The 22,364-nt window shown below is 38.7% G+C and overlaps 1 protein-coding gene across 1 annotated transcript; it reads left to right on the top strand.

Annotated features, from left to right (window-relative positions):
* Nucleotides 1-2,915: 2,915 nt before the first annotated feature.
* On the top strand, nucleotides 2,916-21,944 carry LOC308382727 (uncharacterized protein; the record flags this gene model as incomplete). Its single annotated transcript, XM_080860256.1, has 18 exons — nucleotides 2,916-2,978; nucleotides 12,466-13,057; nucleotides 13,651-13,765; nucleotides 14,410-14,492; nucleotides 15,157-15,247; nucleotides 15,754-15,836; nucleotides 16,515-16,552; nucleotides 16,725-16,765; nucleotides 17,129-17,264; nucleotides 18,249-18,408; nucleotides 18,845-18,962; nucleotides 19,320-19,333; nucleotides 19,458-19,500; nucleotides 19,855-19,918; nucleotides 20,085-20,247; nucleotides 20,365-20,398; nucleotides 21,751-21,788; nucleotides 21,913-21,944. 18 exons carry the CDS (start codon nucleotides 2,916-2,918, stop codon nucleotides 21,942-21,944), a joined length of 1,908 nt encoding a protein of 635 aa, XP_080716382.1.
* Nucleotides 21,945-22,364: the final 420 nt, after the last annotated feature.

The raw sequence follows: 22,364 nt of genomic DNA, 5'->3' as shown, positions 1-22,364 counted from the left end.
CATGATTACAGAGACTGTAGTCATACAATAATGGAAACTTTGAGTCTGTACATCTTATATAAGGAATATTTTCAAAATGATTCCTTGCAACCTTTTAGGGTTTCTTTAAAAAAACTGGGGGAAAAAATGTCAATTCGGCACCCTTCTCCTGCTCACATGTTGCATGCAGATACAGTAGCTGTGTTATGTGGTTTTGTTGCCTATTGGTGCTGTCTTGCTTCCTGTACATATGCCACACTCTCATTAGACTGCTGAACTTGCACACTATCTCAAGGAGTTTATGGGTTTCTTGTCTGACGACCATTGACTCGGGATTCTCCCTCAGGGGTGGAGAGTGACTGTCCTGATGAGTCACTGTTCAGTTGGCAGGGGCTGGAGCACGTGAAACCCAGAGGGCTGGTTGGGCTGTGTATCTCTCAGGGACTGTGGTGAAGCCAGCACGTCAAACCATTGCCAACGCCAAGGCTAGAGGGAGACTCTGATTCAGAGCCTTGACTCTGTCCGGCTGTACAAGCGTTGCACAAATAAGCCCTTGACTTATTCCTGGCTTTTCAACAAGACTAATTAAACACAAGGGCCAAGATTCAGCAGGGGATTCTGTTGCGAGGGGGATAGTCAGCCCACTAGAATACAGCTACTGATCAAAATAAACGGCAATGTGTTTGGAAGTAAACTGTGGCTGCCCAAGACATTTTATGCCAGCGCTTATGAACCAAATCCTAAATAATTCAAAATGGGATTTTGCGGGTGTTATTGATTTTGGTCACAAGCCTTCCATTGAGTTTTCATCCAGAGTTTCAACTTCACAGACATAGCCAATTCCAGCTTCTACTGTATATGGACAGACGTAGACACAATGAACTAGTAGCATTAACACCTATTTGGTGCATTTTTTGGAAATTGCTGCAAGAAAATAAATACTTAAAAACTAAGGAGGGAAGTTAAACAAACCACTCTGTTTTGTGGTGTGGTGAATATGCCTTTGTGCGTGTTTGTGTTTTGCCTTTTCCGAATGGCTCCTCCTTGGTGTCACAAAATGATGGGTTACAGAAACCACCATTGTGGCAGGAGAAGAGTAAAAATGGGACTTGGCTGCTGTTTTTGGGATTCTCAGAGGCGCACTTTGGCAATAGCGTTACCCTCCTGCCTGGCAGGACTGTGTGAATGCTCGCATCACAGGATGGCTTTCATATTTCTGGCCAGAGCAAGAGAGTAACATTCATCGGCCTTGCTAGTAACTTGAGGTCTTTCTGTATTCAGCTTGTGTGAATCGGTTTCCATGTGAGTGTGAGCAGGAGCAAAGGCTGTTGGTTTTGAAATAGACTCAGGGCACATTGGGTTGTAAAATCTTTGTAACAGATGCTATAGTATAAAATATATTCAGACAAAGCAATGGCCAACAGAAACAATATCTCACAAATCTAAAAGTAAATTATGTTCTTGTCCCTCTTAAAATTGTATTATTGGTGTTGATGAATTGAAGACGAGAGTTTTGCAGCTTTGAATTGCAATGTATTGTTTTGATATCAACATTAGTATTTTTAAATGCCTGCACACTGCAGATGATGTGAGTGGCAGTTGCACACCTCAGAAGGCATATTTTTGATCTGTCTCCATTAATTTGAGAAGACAGACCAGGATGACGTCTTTGGTGCATGGAGTCAGTTCAAGTTTTCTTGTAGCCTATCTCATTTTGGAGAAGAGGGGGAGACATTTTTAGCCTTCTGCTTCATTGTGCAATTAAAACGTCACCACAAGATGAGTGGTCATGGCCTCTCTCGCTGTTGTTTTTGACTTTCTATTACATACTGGTCGCTTTCTCACCATTTGCTATTTTTAACTTAAAACGTAATACTTGCTGTCATGGAGAACCAACTCCATCATTATGTCTCTACTTAAGCTTAGTTTGACTTAGAGAATAGTCTTTGAATATCAACTCTTTAAACTCTTGCTAAACTTTTAAATATTTTTTTATAGTAATAAATATGCTACATTGATAATAGAAAAAAGGATTTTTGTTTTTACACTAATCTTATACCAAATTTAATTTTTCAAGTCACTTTTCATGGCAACTCTTCATAAATAATTGGTAAACTTTAAAAATCTATCAAGATTCAAAATGAACAATGAGCTATTCTGAACCTCACATGCTGTGTATTTCACGTCAGCAGTTCCTAAAGATACAGGGGGAACCTCTCGTCACTGCTCGGGAAAAGGAGTATGTACAGTTTAAGCCTGTCATGGAGGCGCAAGTGTGTGTTTGTGTGTGCTTGTGCATGTGTAAATGTGTGTAGGTGTGTTGCAGTTGCAGTGTACAGGTACGTACAGTATGTTTGCGAGTATGACTGTGCGCACGCGTGTGTGTGTATGTATATGTGACTGACTGTGTGTGTATGCGTGCATGTGTATGTATGTGGCGTGTGTGTGTGTGTGTGTGTGTGTGTGTGTGTGTGCATGTGTATGTATGTGACGTCTGTGTGTGTGCGTGTGTGTGCACGCGTGTCTAAATGTCTGCACATATGTGTGTGTGTGTGTCTGTGTGCATAAGGAGCCATTACTGCTGCCTTTAAAAGGGGGAGCTGTAGTCATGTTCCCCCAGGACGGGTTCTGCTCTGAGGCCAGTGCTAGACAACGCAGCACTTCTTTCAGTCGAGGTGGCACCCTGCCATCCCACCACCAGCCCTGCTGACGGATTCATGCATTTATATATTTATACATATGTCTGTTGCTCTGGGCTTTATGTGTTTATGAATATATTTTTACACTGAGCCGCCATGAGTCCACTGGCCCCGACAGCTCATGAAGATATCAGACTCTGAATACTCCTCTCCAGCGATGCAGACCTTGCAAATGATGACTCATACAAGTTGCAGATAGAGACTAAGTCAACGAGGTGCTGTGTGCATATTGCTGACATGTGTATACGTAGCCAACTGTGTATCAATGGTGATACTTGTAAGTACAAAGTACAAACCAAGGTGAGTTCCTAGGCCCACAGTGTGTTCACAAAAAATTCTAACGAGTTTCACACAAATGTTTTTCTTATGTTGTTGCTGACATAGCAAAGTATTTGCTTAAGTACCTCCATGAGGCCATCTCTCTTTTCATATGGGTACAAACACACACGCGCGCACATGCGCGGGCACACACACACACACACACACACACACACACACACACACACACACACAAGCACGCGTGCATACACACACACACACCGTAATACTGTGTATGGATGCACCTAAAAGAGTGACCAGGTATGACCTTTCTAAGTTTGAATGGGGAAAAATCCCCTTTTCATCAGCAATATTCTAAAAATACGCTGGGACACACAACCCAATTCAAACAGCCCGGGAGTAGGTGGCTATAGATTTGCTGTGGATGTGTAATAAAGCCAAATGTCGCCCAGGTGTCCCCGTGCCTGCAGTGGAGAGGGGGTGTGATGATGACATGAGTGGGTGTCTTGAAGTAGAGTGGGCTCCTCTCTTACTGCAGACCCATGGTCTGGTGTGAGGGGCCACAGGGGGAGCCGGGAGCGACGTGAGCAGCCGGCGGCCAGCTGCACTCTCCTGGAAAATACAGGTTTTCTTCTGCTGCCAGAGGCCTGACTGGAACAGAGAGGGGGAGAGAGGAAGACAGCGCAGAAAGGGGAAAAGAGGAAAATGTGAGTGTGATGGCAGGACGGAGAGGAAAGGGCCGGCCAGCTCTTGCAGCCCCTCTCCTTTGGTGGGAAGAGTCATTGGTGGAGAGGTAGATGAGAACAGGACCTACTCCAAAAAAATGATGGGATGATATACATTTACACCGATGGAACAGAGTTTATACAACACTGATGTTTGTGTGTGCTAAATATGTAACAGTTTCCTGTGTTATGAAGTATTCTCATATATATAATCTATGCTTTAGGAAGGTTTGTTGGATGAGTGCAAATTTTGGGCTAATCAATGACCTTACTTGAACCATCTATGTGTATTTCCTTCATTGATAGAGAAGTACCTATCCAAACCAGCAGTGATAGTAGCAGAATGGACTCTTCATAAGTTATTCACACATGTAGCTCCAGTCATACACTGGACCACTTGCCGTGGTTGCTATCCAGCAAATAGCATGGTATGGTGGGAAAAGAGGATATATGTACTGTGTGATGGAGCCATAACTGCTTTCACTCATGAAAAAAACAAGTTTGATCAGGTTTGCCAAGTTGCCTTTGACTAGGCCTAAGCCTACATGACCTGAATGATTAGAAATGTTAACTATGGGTGTCTAAAGGCAAATATATGCCCAGATTAGAGCTCATATTTGTTGGAGGTGAGCATGATGTCCTGCCCATAAACATATGTCCTTGCCATTTGCTCCCTCATATAGCTTTAATTGCTTACAGCTTTAATTTTTTAAAGATTTAATGTTCAGTAGTTTATTCCCATTTTCAATTAAGTTGTCTATTACTTCACTCCATCTCTGTGGGGGTTATTGTTCACAATGACAACTATGCCAATGCCTAATTTTTTGGGAACGAAAAAAATAAATTGCTTCAAGTGAGAGTAATAGTTCTACATAAACAGCAATTGGTAACTGATGACATGACAAAAAAAAAAAAAACAGTAAAGGTCAATGTAGCAGCTCCCAATACAGCTAATGCCCACCGTAATTCCTTCAGTGATTTCCTCTGGGTGCTGATGAGGACAGTGCCATAGCGTGGAATACAAGATTCCTGAGAGGTTAACGAGGCACAGGACTGGCACACATAAAGGCCACAGAGGACAATGTGTAATACCTGCAGCAGTAGTTCATTTAGTGCAGCAGTAGTACATTTTATGACATTTCATTTGACTTCAACAGAGTGGAAATAATGTGTAACTGATTGCAATAAAAGTGTTTTACAAGAATTTCTAGTTATGCAAGTTAAGCAAAATGTGGGCAGACCTTGAGTTGGGTCAAATATGATTATTCTTAAGCAGGCACGCTCAGGCGAAAGTTAGAAAACCAAATGACCATGTTTATTTTTCAGAACCAAGGAGGTTATTTGTTAATAGATACAAATAAAAATAAAAACATCAAGGATACCATTATCAACACTATTTGTACTACTACCTGACACAACGCAATGTCCTGTATAGTTTTAATTATAATCCTTAAAATATAACATTATAAAGTTTGATTTACCTGCACTGAATGGTGGATTTTTCCCATCTAATTTATCCTTTGTGATTTAATCAGAACTACAAATTGTCTGTAAAATACTGACTCCTTGTGGAGAAATGTAGACAATACACATACTGTGATCCTTGTTGGTAACGGCCTTGGTTGGTTTACACACTCCTAAACTCTTCAGATTTGCTATAGCATGCATACATGACTGTTCACTAAAAAAGTGTCAACATTATAAACGTGGCATTATAGGTTAGCATCTCCCCAGGCCAGTGTACTACCAATCGACTATATATTAACCTTTGTCTTCGTAAAGTACAGTGGACTTAACACAGGAGGAGGCCTTGCAATTTGTTCATTCCTATGTCATTCTGACAGAACAATAAAAATGATTTGTGTGGCTATATTGTACTGTATATAGACTTTGTGTTTCATACTTTGTGTTTCATATACATGGCATTACAAAGCCATGGCAACAAAGGATGCAAAGCGCCCCAAAATATTCGACAATGTGTCACTATCATGATTTCAGTACATGTTTAAAGGTGCATTAAGGATTAATAGGTATTCGCTAAAGGTATGCTAGCAGCTAAAACTAACGAAATCTCTTGAAATGTGCTGACTTTGACATTATGACAAACGAATTACTCAACGACTGTCCTTACACAGTCAAACATCAATCATGTGCAACACAAGACTAAGCAAGACGGCAAATAAGCTACTTACTAGATCGGCAGAAGGTAATCAAAGTCAGGTCGGCGGGCATTGGCAGGCAAAACTACAGAAGGCAGTTATATGCCTATCGACCCTGCTATGCCATTGGCACGGACGCAATTCTCCATATTAAAAGTCATTGTAGCGCCCCAATTTTTGTAAAGCTGTTATTTTAAGGTTAAACTGCTTATCCTAACCCTAATCCTGAAGCATAATTGTTGCATATTGTGCCTTTAATGTTTCAAATAAATTGTATATAGCCTTCTTAATCACCGGACAGTGGCAATAGGCCATAACTTTTGAAATGGTTTTAGTTTGGAGTTTAAGAGGGTTTGTCCCTGAGGACACTCAAAAAAAAATGACACTCCCGTTCCCTAGACAGTTTGGATTCCACAGTGCTTCGGATCATCTATGCACAGCACTTGTCCATTTAACTTTTTAGATGCCTACAAATCGACACTGGATTCCGCCATAAATGTTTTACTTCACACAACCATGCGGAAAAAATGAAGGTTCTACCGAGATTTGAACTCGGATCGCTGGATTCAAAGTCCAGAGTGCTAACCATTACACCATAGAACCAGCTGATACATCATCGAACCAATATTGCAAATTAAGCGAACAAGAATTACTTTCCCTCTCCCATCACCTGTATAACCTATTGAAGGTCTACCGTTCCAAGATAATACAGAAAGCTTAACGAAATCTTACATACAAATACGTGGATCATGACAACTCCTTACTCGTCAAATTTAGCCTACCAGCTAGCTAGTTAGATAGAGGGTTACGTTATCGTTCCAATTCAGCCAAGCTTAGCATACGTAGGCTACATAGCATAGCATAGCACAGAGGCTAATTGACATCAACAAACTCGTAAACTTGTGCTGACATAATACATGATTATTATGCCACACATTTTGAAAACGTCGTGGTTGGTAGGACGTGGGAGTACCCAAAACATCTTAATTTCGTAATGAAGAAACCACACGCACACAGGTCACAGACAGCAAAGCTTCTATTCCAGTGAGCACATGAGTTCACGTGACAAATACAGTTTAATCGAGTATTAAGAAAGTGAGCCTCCTGCTGGTAACAAACGGAACTCCTTATACTGCCAATAAACCCAGGATCACGATCGAGATACATCTAGATTTAGATTTTTGGACCGATAGAGTAGGAACTACAGCAAAGCTACAACTTACGTTTAATGAAAAATGTAATGTGAAATGTTAATGTAACATTTGATGTAGGTAGGCTACCCAAACATATCCTTACATCATACAGCCATGCTGGTCATGAATGTCCCATAGGCCTATATTGTCCACAAATGTGGCAAATTAATATATTTTCTATTTGACATTTTAACCATATGTGAAATATTTGAGTTCACTAGACTTCACTACATTGAGACAATGTGCATTACGATGAATTACCAATAGCACAACATCTTAGATAGTCTAAACTTAAGCCAGTGATGATAAAATGACAGCTTCCCCATCATAACTTTGCCCAACAAGTTTGTGTAATAATTTTTGCCACTCAAGTCCATCAAAGATGTTATAAACCCAATATTATTAACTCCAAATCATGTAATACAATTTGACCCAATAATGTCATAAACGATTCCACTATAGGAAGTTATTACATTATTGGGGTAACCTTGTTTTTGCATAAACCCAATAATGTAATAACTCTTAATCATGTAAAAAAAAAAACACTGCAATAACATGATGCTGTATTTATGTGAGTTGATCATTATTTTCAAATGGACTGGGATTGATTTGAACTATTCACTGGGATAAAGTTATCCTTGGGCATCTGGTTGGGACAGTGGTGTTGTAGCTCAAGACTCAAGCAACTAGCATGGCTTCTACTGAGACATCGTAAGAGCAGAGATGGGCAAAAATACATCAAAATGTATTTTGATACAAAATACAAAATACCCTTCAAATAAATGTATCAAAAATAAAATACAAAATACTGTTGCCAGAAAATGTAACAAAACACAATACATGTATTTTGTATTTTTAAAATACAGGAAATACTTTTTCCGAATTTTCAGTTTTCTTTCAATTTGGTAGAACATAACATTCAGGTTTGGGCTGTGGCGTAATGTAGCCTAGTTATCACAGGCCCAGGTGCAGGCTATTATGACGGGCCCTTGTCAGTGTTGTAAGGCAGAGGTTCCTAAACATTTGAGTCCCGTATCCTTTTTTTCATGTTTGTAACCGCCGCCACTTCGCCCCTGCCCCGGCACACATATTCCGCCTATTACACCTGTCAGTGTAATTTTTTCGTGAATATAGGTATACATCAGTATTTTTGGCAATGTGACTTGGCTATTCAGACTATTTAGATTGACATAAATATGTCTATGGGCCCTGGCTACGGGGCTATATAATGTTCACAAAGCTCTGGTGAACCCAGTAAAAAAGGAAGAACAGTCACAGAATGTCAGTTAACTAAGCAAAGCTACTAAAAGACAACAACTTGATTGAATTTTGTATATAGGGTAGGCTATATATTTTTGCAGGCAGCAGCTGTGTGACTTTCATGTTTTCACAAAACAGGGCTCTCATTGCAATCTCTATGGCTTCTGGGAGGGCTATCCCCACCAAGCTTTCGTCATACGTAATTGCGTATAAGGACATCATACGGCTTTGATCAAGTCACATTCTGTCAAGATGGCTAACCTTCAGTGCAACAACTCGATTCGCTCTTTGAAAGAACTTCCTTTTCGGTGTACTAATGAAGATAAATTGACAAGGATCAAGACAGCTATCTGAGTTTTCGACCTGAGCCCTGTTTTGTGAAAAAAAAAAATGGATTAAACATGAGAGTGAGAGAGATCATCTGGGGTGATTTCCTTTTCGCCCCAAAAAGGAGCGGGCCATAAGAAGCACCACTTTTGGCAAAATTGACTGATGCCTGATTCGACAATGACATTCAGAGGCAGATCAGATGGTAGTGGTAGAATCCGACAGAAAAACATCTCCTTCTGCCTAAACACTGGAGAAAGTATTTTGAGTATTATAAATACAAAATTACTCCACTCTAAAGTATTTTGTTACAAATTACATTCAATTTTTTTATCGGCCCTATCAAATACAAAATACTCAAAAGTAAATTAACTAGTATTTCAAATACAAGTAATTGAAATACTGCCCATCTTTGTGTAAGAGACAGACAAATTAGTTTCGTTTTACTCTACTAGGCCTACTGCTTTCAAATGTATCTCAAGTTGTATAGGAAGCTTAATAGCTCTGCACTCCCTTTCACTATATGGGAGCCCAGAAAACTGAAAGTAAACAGGTCAAATGTATATGCTCATTAAAGATGTAAGGCAAGTGCTTATGATGATTTAGTATACAGTTGCATCATTTTCTCTTAAAGGTGGTTGAAGAATGAAGTGCAATGCATTTGTTTAAATATGCAATGCATTTTTCTTCACTCAGTCTGTCTGTTCATGGTTAACAAAACACTGAGTTCTGAGGCCTGTGCTGTCATCGGTTAGTACATAAGTATGAAGTGCGACAATCACTGCAATATGAGTGGAAGCACCCTAAAACCAATGTTATTTTGCTTAGGTGCCATGTAATATTTACAAATATAGGCTCTTAAGTGAAATTAACATATTAGCTATGTAACAGGTAAACATATCAGGCAATATGTATAGGACGTTTTAGGCTCAATTGAGATGCCATCAACTAGATCTTCATGAACATTTGGGCACAAGCTTCAGCTTATGTTAATCTACCAAAGAAAATGGTATTCACCAAACCAAAGCGAAGAATATTAACCAAATAAGAATATGTAAATGATCTTCATTGCTACATTGCTCATTTAAAAATAAAGATTAAAACAGAAACTTTAAAAAGAATGGATTCCAAAAATGTCACCATTTTATTAGTGGTATGTTATTCCATTATTGGTTCATTATTACATTGTCTTATGACATTATTGGTTTCTGCAAAAAAAAAAAAAAAAAAAAACAGGTTAACCCAATCATGTAACAACTTCCAAAAGTGTAATAATGTATTACAATATTGGTACAAATATTCTTACATTGTCAGTTAAGAGTACCTATTATTTGTTTCCTTTTTGGTGTACTAAGTGGAAAAAATGAGGACATTATTGGGAGTTACTACATTATCGCGTTCTACAGTCTCCGGTAGTTTTCTCTCTTGTCCCGTATCACTGTGCCATTTTAGTAACAGCAACTGCCTTCTTCTGTAGTCTACCTACGTATGTAGCGTGTCTTATCTTCACCTGGTGTCTGTCCACGAAAAAAAAGTCAAGAAAATCTTGGAAGCTGAATCAACGTACGTTCTGAGGTGCACTTCCTGCAGCTGATATTTGTTGCTGGTATACTATTAACTCCCCAACTTACCAAGGTCTACTTCGTTCAGCAGGAAGCTGCCATTGTTTGCGTTCTCGTTCTTAACACCCTGGAGTATGATATCAGACAGCATGGGGATCTGACGGTGTAGCCTCTTATAAAGATGGTAAGATCAAATATGTTTTACCATTGCGGTCTGACTTCATCTTCATATAGCCTACCAACATTTAAAAAAATGCATGTCTATTTAGGCCACATTCTCAGAACGTGACCGATAGCTGACCGATAGCAGTGACTTAAAATAAATCTTTTTCTCATACCTGTAGGCCTAGTTTTTGTAGCCTATATAGTTTATATCTATAGTGTGTCTAATTAAAGAGTCGGCTCTCAGTACGGCAGTTTTCCTGTTTCAAACTATTTTACTAAGATGTTGTTCAGCTTTAACAGCCATCAGACTATTTCTGACCAGATGCATTGCTTCGATATCATTATTTTGTTATATATATATATATTATATATATTTTTAGTGTGAAACTTTTCTCAGACAAATGCATACTGTCCAAAATGTTTTTTCCCACTAAACTGATTGGCTGTGTGTAGTAGTGGTCAAGGATTTAATATGAATGTGAACGCATTTAACAACATTGTGTTATTGTAGACCTCATTTCTGTATTAGTGCTTCTTGTAACTTCTGGGTAGGTGACATTTGTCGTAAAAGCTGTTGGCCATCAAAGTTAATAGTGTCTTTTTCTTGAATAGGAAATAAATCATGGTAGAGATATAAATTGTTCAATTTGTAGTTAGTAGGTCATTATGATAACTTTCAAAATTGTCAGTTGCCGGTGTAATCCCTACTGTGGATTTGCAGCAAGTCTGCTTTCAGTGCAGACTGCAGTGCAAAGCATTGACACCCAACGATTCTTCAGACATTTCTTTGTATTCAGGGGAACATTTGATGCAACCTGTTTCCTCCACAGAGCAAAGCATGCCTCTGATTGGCTGCTATGTGGTTTTTCTAGAGCAACCTTTGGTGCACATAGGTGTGTGGTTGTGATCATTTCCTTTGTGTCTTGGTTGTGTCTTGGTGTGTTCTATTGTTCTATCTGCTTCAAGATACATTGTTTCAAATATAGCCTTCTCTGTCATACATATTATACAGCCTCGACAAAAAACAACCAACCTTAAGTACCTGTCAGTCAATATAGCCATATTGCCTTGTTTCAAGTTCATAGTGATGGCTACATTTACCAAATTTCAGACTAAGCATAACTTCTTAAAACCTGATTGAGTTGGATCTGGTGTGTCATGTGTCTCTATTTTTGGTATTGATGCTGAAGAAAATAAAAAAAGTTGTGTAATGATTTTTCCTGTTCGCTTCCAACAGTTTTTACAATACCGACATGATGAAGGATGTTACAAAGACACTTGGGCTCCCTGAAAGAATATCGCATCCTACTAAAATTTGCTCATGGGCCTTCTGCACCGGCATATGATCACCAGACATTAAATTCATCTTTACCTTTCACCTTCTCGCAAAGGCACACTTAAGGATTATATAACATAGGATATAAGGACATGTCAGTACATCAGAACTGCAGTGAGCACTGTGACCTGTTTTATTAAAGGAAATGCAACTGCATTCCATTTTTGAACTTGTGAGGTTTTTGGGGTTGGTGAGGGATACCTGTGGTGTCCATGTGACACATCTTCTCAGTGGCCTGGAGCTGGGGACAGGGATTAGAATAGACACGATATGACAGCAGTCACTCAGCCAGTTCATTTGAAAGCATCTCTTATTTTGCAGCACAGACTACTAAATTATTTGTTGTAATATTCAAATAGGTTCATAAATTGATGATTGCTTGTGCATGTTTTTCAGTTGTTGTAACACATTTGTAGACCCAGTTGTATCTGTAAGTAAGTCTTCCTGTATGTTTTTACTTCCAGTTTCATTACATGATTATTTTCATGCAGATCTACTTCACATTGAAACCTTAAGTTTAGCCTCTTAGCTCAGTGTGGTTGGTCTTCTTCATTTACTGGAGCTATAAAAAGTCTGACCTGTCCCATTGCTTTGAGTCTCATTGTCAAAAATAACATTGTCTCAGTTTAGTCAACATCTTCTGAAGCACGTAACCGTAACCTGCTACTCACAACAATCCACATTAGTCCTCACACTAGAGAATTGAACAATGGCAGAAATATATTTTTTACCTGTCATGAAAAGGTAGTCCAAAACTAGTATTACTTTGCTCTTTCAACAGGAGGAGAATGTTGATGTGAAGTCTCTGACGGCCAGGTTCCGCCAAGCTGGTATGATGGCAGGAGGGGCTGGTCTCTCAAAACTTCCACCTCCCATTCTCGAGAGAGGTGTCCATTCACCAGTAGACTCTGGAGTTAATGGAGGTGTTCGATCCAGGCTCTCTGCTGGCCTAAACAAACCAGCCACAGGACTGATTTCTCCCTCAAATGTGTCGAAGTTCGGCCCGGCACCGCGCGGTGTGTTCCCTCGACCACCCCCAAGCCATCGTCCCAACCCCCAGGAGCCTGTCAGACCCCCCTTCACGGAGCCAGACAAGCCAGGACCCTTCAGGAACCCTGGGGAGAAGCTGGTGAGACCGATGCCAAAACCTCAGATTTCCCCGGGTGGCAGGGGTGCCCAGGCATTCCAAACGCCACCTCTGCCCAAGCAGAGAAGTATGTCGGGCGAAGTGCCACCCCTCTTACGTCCACTGCCTTCCATGGGGCCCAGACCCAACAAACCCAAGCGCCCACCCTTTGTGAACTTGGAGCCATTCCGGAGGAATCTTGGCACACCTAAGCCAAGTGCTAGGCTGCCTGGGAGAACATCAGAGGGTAAGTGACTGTGGTAAGGTATGGAGTGATATGGGGCTTTAGAGTGTTGATGTGATTGTGGTACATTGTTAATTAAAACTTATTGAAATCAACTGTTGAGATTAAGCTAATATTTTATTGTACAGTTAATGGAAAGTTTTGACGTGAAAATTTGTCTTATTTTCATAAATCTGGATATGCTGAGGTAACTTTAAGATGCCTCTTTTCAGCTTTGGTTCCTCCTCTTCCTCTTTACCCTATGCTTCTGTTTCATCTGGGGTTGAAGAATGTTTTTATTAAAGATAGTGGAACACCAACAACAGTGCCATTCAAATTCTGAATTGAAGTTTATGGAGACTATAGTGCATAGGGTGGTTCTATAAGACCCATGCAGTATACTTTATTTACTATTTATTTTCTAATTACTATGACTAAACACTTTATTTACTAATGTCACATCTCAAACTGCATCCAAAGTTTATTCTGTGCATTTTGCTCTACATGATGGTGAAAAAGTCCTAGTTGTATTGATTCAGTCAGGCAGTCAAAGGCCTTCAACCAACACCCTTCTTGAAATATCTCCCTAAGAACAACTTTGTTATTTCTATGCTCAGATGGCAACAGTCCAACAGCATCTAAAGCATCTGGTGTTAGTAGGATTCCACTACCCCCAAATAAGCCAAGAATGTCTGTTCAAATGCCTGAACAGACCAAGTCTGTTTCAAATCAGTAAGTATATGTACTGTGTATATATTCAATTCTAATCATGTTGAGAAATTGGGAAAAGCACAACTCCAGTCATGATACACTACACTTCACATTTAAAACAATAATAACACATATTTGCTCATTTGAATTCTTATACATCACAAAAGTGAACAAGTTCTGTTTTAACTGAGAGAAATACACTTCCATAGGAAGTTTAGAAAAGGCTGCAATGAAACAATACAAGCCCTTTGTTACAGCTATGGCTGTTTGTTCCTCAGACTTTGTGTGGGTGGTTTCTGGGTATTGCCAGAAGCGTTTACAATAAGTGACACAGTGACATTTAGTTCAGAAGGTGTTTGCTCATCAATCAGAACCGATAAATGTTCCAAAGATGCAATTTATTATAACTAATTAGATCTAATAATTAATTACAACTATTACTATTGAAGACACTTTAATTCACATAAATGTCAGCACATTTGTAAGTTTGTTTAGTTATAACACGTTTATCTGCAGGAAGCTGTTTTGCTACGTCTTGCAACATCAATGTTTTGTGTGATACCAAGTCTTATATTATTTTATGTTTGCAGATAGCCTCATTGAGAGCAAGTTTTGTTTTTGACCCCACACTTCACTGTTCTGGTCATCTTTCTTCCATCTCACAGAGACCTGGAGAACGACCAGGACACATATGATGATATTGGCGAGCTCCCTCCCCCTCCATCACCTCCACCAACACAGAGTCAAGGTGGGACGTTATTTACATTTTGCACCCTTGTTTGCTGTGAAGTATGCATGTTATTTATCTCCGGGATCATGTAGCTGATTTGTTTTTTTAATACAAGAACACTATAAGCAGTTGCTTATAATTACAAGGCAGGGTGTTGTATCGAATCATATCAATGCAGTTCTCAAATACATTTGTACACAAGCAGGTCTGAAATTGAAAAGGTATTTAGCTTTTAAAGCAAATAACCTGTTTTAGAGATTTTAGTTTCAATAATGTTTCAGTCGTACTGGTATTCTGTAGCAGTATTGAACATTTTTAACCGATTCATTGTCTGTTCTGTTACTGGAGATCAAGCAGTGCAAGCATCCATTGTAAGAATTTTTGTATTGACCAGTTAGTCACTACTGGTCAAGTGTGTGCTATAAGCTCTGGCCACTACCCTCAATTCTGGCATTTAGTATAATTACTTACAGCATTTTGGTTGACACAATCTCACATATACATGTCTTTCTATTTTCCTCCTCCAGAGATGGGCACACCTGCAACTGCTTCCTTTACATTCATTGAGACTTTAAAGGTCATGCGTATATGTATCCGTAAAAGGAATAGATTAAGGAGTAGTGAACAAAACATATGTAAATTAAATACATCCCTAACAGAAACTTTATTCGTAATTCTTTAGAGGGCTTCAGTCCATCTAGAACAGCTGGCAGAAACAGCCTTCCCTTGGTGTTTAATAAGCCAAGCAGCATGGTAAAAGCCTTGTCAGACCAGTAAGTTATAATTCTTCTTTTTCAGACAGTTCATTTGGTGATCAAATAATGAGCAACAACTACATGCTTTTTAAATAAATATTTGTTAAATACAACAGAATATTAATTTTATTATTTTTGATCTCAAGTGTTAGTGAATGAGGTATATTTGTATATTTAATTTGGAATAATACTACTACTAATAATAATAACAATAATCACATTTTATGGCCACCATGCTTTGTCAGGATTGACTTATTTGTTCCTTAGGATTTATGTGGGTGGCTGTTTTGTATTGCATAAAAGTTTTATGAGAAGGATGCTAACCTATTAATTCAAAGTGTAAAGGATTCAATGTGCAATTAAGATACTTTTGATTGTACAAAAAAATTGACTCCTTATTAAAGGTGGAATGCCTGTTTCATTGCTGTGAAATATTTACTGTACAGAAAGTAATAGCTTGATCCCTCATAATTTATATATAACCTGATGGGAAGTATTGACTTTCCCTCCCTTTTATCTGCAAGCAACCTGGAAGACGACCAGGACACATATGATGATATTGGCGAGCTCCTTCCCCCTCCACCACCTCCACCAACACAGAGCCAAGGTGGGGGCAACTAATTATTTATGTACATTCTTATGTGCCATTTAAAAGAACACACCTTTGATTAGTCCAGTATTACTCTTATGGTGTTAAATAGAGGCGTTTGAAATTTACTTTAAGGCTACAGGTGTCACCTGTCACATGTGGGCAAACCAAGACACTGATGCAATGTGATTCGTGAAAGTTTGTTAAGTCTATTGCCAATTACGATCCTTCGAATTATGGGATTTTGAAACAAGCTTACACAACTACATTCTCTCTGAAAAGAAGGAGAGCATTTGCTAGCTCAAGGCAACATCACTGTGTTAAAAATCAAGACTGACCGGCATGAATACATAATAGAGAACAATCAACCGGTGGTTGTCACCATCCCTAGTTGGACCCTTTACAATTGCAACAAGAAAGTCCTTGGCAACAGTAAAGGGTAGTTTAATAAATACATGTCTGTAATTGAGGAATTACAGTGCACAAAGACACAGTGTTGATTTGGCAATATTGTTATGGCATGTCGCTAGGTTAGTTATAAATCTTTAGGTTAATGTGGTGTCACACTTGTGCTTGTGATATAAAATAAGCTTTGTTAAGCTTAATGTCATCACACAGCAACCACTGCTTTACTTTGGCTGGCTCATGTCTGTTTTGTATGCCTGAGCTGAATGAGTTCTCTGATTCTACTTTTAGACTCTTGGACTGACCAGCATTCTAGCCAAGCAGATGAGGTGAGAGGCTTTTCTTTCACTCCTATCAAGCCCTCACAGGCATTCGGACTGTTAGAAATAGTTTATTAATTATCCCATTTCACAATGGATGGGTGATGTTAAAAGGAATCTAAGTGTCATTTACTGTCGTACTATAAAGATAGATTTGTCTCTTTGCTCTGATTTCCTGTAGTTTGATGACAGCGATGAAAGTGAAATCTATGAAGAAGTTGAGTAAGTTTATGTTGTTTTTGTCACACTCTGGTAACCTTAAGCTTTATGGCATATTATAGCACCATAGTATTCCCCTTTGTAATTACATTTTTGTTAAGAAGGAATTATAGGGTTAGCATTTTAATGAATTGTTGTTTGAGAAAATGTGTTAAATTGTTTGTCTTGTTCTTGTATTAAAATATGGCAGTTATGTTGCTTCCAGTGTCAGGACAGAGATGTTGATACTACAATTGAGTGTGATTGTCAGTCGATTCCCTACCAGTCCTCACCATCTATCAGTACTGTTTATAAAAATGTAGTGTCCACTGGAATTTCTAAATCTTATAACTGTCATGACTGATGAGGTTTTTGTGTGTAATACAGTAGCCACGACAACATTCCAGTGCCGACTGACATAAGCAGGCAAACAAAGAAAGACATCAAACGCCAAAAGGAGCAGGAGAAGAAAGAGCAGAGAGACAGAGAGAAGAGAGAGAGTGCAAACAGAAAAACATTTAAAGTAAGAATCAGTATCTTTCATGTTTGCTGATGTTGAATACTTTCCCTTGAAATTATGCTAACACAAACAGCTTTTCAAAAAGTAAAATGGGTTGGATATTTTATTTTTATCACAATACGTTACTAGTGATAACAGCATCTAACAGGAAGATGAATATCACATCACCTTCACCTATAAACAAAGAACTGCCATTGCAACACACATTAAACCAACAACAGAGCATATGGAAACACTTGTGAAAAAACATAATTTAAACACCAATACAAATCATTGCATCATCATTGACAATGCAAGCAAACGTATTGTGAAGTTCATGGTTCGAATATCACATGGACTGAGGTTAGTGGCTGGATAGGTGCTGATGTTATGAAAATGTATTTAATGTCCACATTGATGTTCTTCTTAACCTACTTAACCCAGGGCTTTCCTCATATGTTGCATAATGTTATAAGTACCACATCTGCAGCTTATAAAGCACTTTCATTCTGTCAATTAAAGGCACAATATGCAACAATTATGCTTCAGGATTAGGGTTAGGATAAGCAGTTTAACCTTAAAATAACAGCTTAAAAAAAATTGGGGCGCTACAATGACTTTTAATATGGAGAATTGTGTCCGTGCCAATGACATAGCAGGGTCGATAGGCATATAACTGCCTTCTGTAGTTTTGCCTGCCGATGCCCGCCGACCTGACTTTGATTACCTTCTGCCGATCTAGTAAGTAGCTTATTTGCCGTCTTGCTTAGTCTTGTGTTGCACATGATTGATGTTTGACTGTGTAAGGACAGTCGTTGAGTAATTAGTTTGTCATAATGTCAAAGTCAGCACATTTCAAGAGATTTCGTTAGTTTTAGCTGCTAGCATACCTTTAGCGAATAGCTATTAATCCTTAATGCACCTTTAAGCTAGATGTCATGGAAGGACATAATCATTTCTGGAGTTCATTTCACCCACTAACGAATGATCGCCACCCTCTCCCAACAGCTGACTGGAAAGGAGACGCCAGTGCATATAGCCCGAGTCCGCGAAGACTGGCATGGTGGGAAGAATGATCTGACTGTGTACCAGGGGGACAGTGTGGAGATTATCCGCATTAAGAACAACCCTGAGGGCAAATGGCTTGCCCGCACTATGGATGGCATATGTGAGTTAAAAATAATCTTCATTTAATGAATTGCATTAATTAACACAATAATTAATAAGTCACAACCCAAAACTGAGGAAGGTTCTACTGTGAGTAAATTTACAGTATAGTTGTACCCTAAATGTATTATTGTCAGAAACTGATGAAAAAGTATACTGAAAGAATGTAGGATGTTTACAGTGTATTTACAGTGTATTTCAAAACAGGCACCTGATTAGCAATTACCACTTTATGTTGAGGGTAGTAGGTGCGAAGGAGTGGTTATTCCTGGCTGTAATATTTTTTTGTAACACTAGGTCTGACTACTCTGAAAACTAAAAACCTGGAACGGCCCTTACTTGGGATTTAGCCCTCCAATTCACATGGGATTCTTTGAATAAATGAACAAATAAATGAATGAATTAATGAATGAAGTGTCCCTTGTGTCATCTGGTAGGTGGCTACATTAGCACCAGATGTGTGGACATGGACTATGAGGAAGTGAAACGACGCTTTGGTAGCCTGGGAAGCCCCAGACCTGTTTCCAGTCTCGTCTATGATGATGTGGAGAGGTTGTATGAAGCTTTTCCCATCACCTCCCCAACTATTAGAGCAAGTGCATGATCCGATTGTATGGTGTGCATGACAGTATATGCAATATGTTATTGGTCAATAGGATAGTCTGTCATATAATCATATTGAGCTTCCAGTGGTACTGTATATTTCACACATAAAAGTAACCAACATAGAATTAACAATATAAAATTTTAGTTTGTGCATGTTAATGAATGTATAGTTTGCATACTCATTTAAGCTTATGTATCGGTTTAGATCATTAAATTGTTGGTTAAAGTCTGTAAGTTTAGTCATGGAGTTAATGATACAATGAGTGCCCTTGTGTGAACTTGTTTTCATTTCTCTCTTGTCAGCAGCATGGAAGGCCATGGTGAGTACGATGATAGGATATTATGAGGAAACTTGATATTTTTGGTAGTCTTGTATCTTGGGTGTTTGGATTACGTTTTCTTTCATGTGTTTTCTCTGTCTTTTTTTTTTCATTCTCTCCTCAGGATGTGATGATGATAAATTCCCTCCTCCTCCTCCAGAAATCGGGTATTTCAACCAATATAATTTGCAAATTCTTGATCTGTGTACTGCAGTCCATACAGCTGATCTAGTGGGATATGACTGCATTGGTCCCTGTGTATTCAAAACATCTTGTGAAAGGGCTATTCAGTTTAATCAGGGTTTGCATGCTGGTTAAAGCTTAACTGATTTCAGGAGTTTTTAAATGGGTAACTGAAGGTATTTGATAAGTAATGTTTTTAAACTAGGTTTTTTCTCACACAGTGTGTATATGTGTACTAATGTAATTGTATATGTATTTGTATGGTCATTTTGTTGCTTTTCATCCATGAAAAGAAAACATTTTTTGATGATCAGGTTTTTTTAATTGTTATTTTATAGACCAGATCCCAGAACTTTAAAGAAAATGGAAAAAGAAGAGAAAGAATTCAGGAAAAAGTTCAAGGTAGTTCAATGATTAAGTCTGTGAAGCACTGCATTTTTCTAGTTTGCATGGATGTGGATTTTAAATGTTAATGATCTATTATTTGGGTCGGTTTGTATATACAACTTTTTAAACAAGCCTTCAAAGGCTACATATCTCAAGAGCTGAAAGAAATTGTGTTTCCTAGTTTGACGGGCCAATAACAGTGCTTCAGTTCATGACGGTGGATCCCAACGCGAACCTCAAGAAGGGTGGTGGAAAAGACTTGAGTGTGGTCAGGGGAGAGACTCTGGATGTCATTCAGTTTACCAATGAGAAAAAAGCACTGTGTCGAAACGCACAGGGAAAATGTAAGTTCAAACACTGCCCTCTGTTGCATAGTCACCACGAACTACACAGTAGTTTACATTTCTATCTGTATCACTGCATTGCTTTTGGTTTGATTTGATTTTCTCTTCCTCATACAGATGGATATGTACCCATGGCCTACCTCCTGCAAGAGTATGTTTTGTAAAAGTATATTGCCTATATATATACAGTACTGTGCAAAAGTTTTAGGCAGGTGTGAAAAAATGCTGTAAACTAAGAATGCTTTCAAAAATGGAAGTGTTAACAGTTTATTTTCATCAATTCTTCATAAATTAACAAAATGCAGTGAAGGAACAGAAGAAAATTCTAAATTAAATCAATATTTGGTGTGACCACCCTTTGCCTTCAAAATAGCATCAATTCTTCCAGATACACTTGCGCAGTTTTTGAAGGAACACGGCTGGTAAATTGTTCCAAACATCTTAGAGAACTAACCACAGATCTTCTGTGGATGTAGGCTTCCTAAAATTCTTCTGTCTCTTCATGTAAACCCAGACAGACTCGATGATGTAGAGATTAGGGCTCTGTGGGGGTCATACCATCACTTGCAGGACTTTCTGTTCTTCTTTAAGCTGAATATAGTTGTTAATGACATTGGCTGTATGTTTGGGGTTATGTTCCTGCTGCAGAATACATTTGGTGCCAATCATACGCCTCCCTGATGGTATTGCATGATGGATTAGTATCTGCCTGTATTTCTCAGCATTGAGGACACCATTCATCCTGACCAAATCTCCAACTCCACTTGCAGAAATGCAGCCCCAAACTGGAAAGGAACCTCTACCATGCTTCACTGTTGCCTGAAGACTCTCATTATTGTACCTCTCTCCAGCCTCCAGCGAACAAACTGCCTTCTTCTACAGCCAAATATTTCTTTGACTCATCAGTCCAGAGCACCTTCTGCCATGTTTCTGCACCCTAGTTTCTATGTTTACGTGCTTAGTTCAGTCACTTGGCCTTGTTTCCTTGTCGGGGTAGAGCTTTTTGGCTGCAACTCTTCCATGAAGACCACTTCTGGCCAGACTTCCCCGGACAGTAAATGTCTGTACCTGGGTACCACTGGTTTCTGCCAGTTCTGAGCTGATGCCACTGCTTGAAATCTTCCGATTTCGAAGGTAAATAAGCTTGATGTGTTTTTCATCAGCTGCATTAAGTTTCCTTGGCTGAACACTGCGTCTACGATCCTCAACGTCTTCTTCAAAAGAGCTGGAACTGCACATTTTGAAACCCCTGTCTGCTTTGAAATCTTTGTCTGGGAGAGACCCTGCTGATGCAGTATAACTACGTTGTGTCTTGTTGCTGTGCTCAGTCTTACCATGTAAATGGATAAAAAATAAACATTTATTGTTTACATTTTTCAAAACATTCTTAGTTCATAGCATTTTTTCACACCTGCCTAAAACTTTTGCACAGTACTGTATATATAAATGTACACAATAAAATGTAACAATAATGGTAATAATAATCAGCATTTTCATTTTCAGAGATGGGGGGATTTATGATGATATAGATCTCTCAAGAGGTGAGAAGTTCATAGTCCAAAAATGATTCATCATCAAAAATGATAAATCTGAAACTATTTGCTTTACCAATAAGTTGGTTCTACTGTGTTCTGTGTTTTAAATTTCTTTTTGTTAATTTCTCAGATGTCTATGACAACGACAACAACATGCGATGATCAAGTTAGTGGATCATCGAGACCTGTTGAATTTCCCTTCAAGGATGGAAACTACTTTGTGTTTGTTCGTGTTTTTATTCTTGAGATTTTATTGTAATTATGACAAATAAATAAATCTGTTAATTGCTTTGACACATTGTATTCCTTTTTTATTGTGCCAATGCAGGCTTATATGTACACTGCACACCGAAGGTCATCTATTTAAAGATCATTTTAAAGAGCTTAGAAAACTCAAAGATTTCCAGTGTACAGAGTAACCTAGGCTTGAGCCATGGGTCCCAAAATGGAGGTGACACTACAACTTGGTGCTTACTTTATTTTTCTGAAAGCTATGTCTATCTGAAGTATATTTCTGAATGCAACTTCTGGTATCTTTATGATCTTACAGCCTATGAAGTAGACCTTCTATTGGGACATTCC

This window comes from Sprattus sprattus, assembly GCF_963457725.1.
Source record: "Sprattus sprattus genome assembly, chromosome: 2".
In the NCBI taxonomy this organism is placed as follows: domain Eukaryota; kingdom Metazoa; phylum Chordata; class Actinopteri; order Clupeiformes; family Clupeidae; genus Sprattus; species Sprattus sprattus.
Note: the sequence above shows the minus strand (reverse complement) of the source record. Positions and strands in the feature narration are given on the sequence as shown.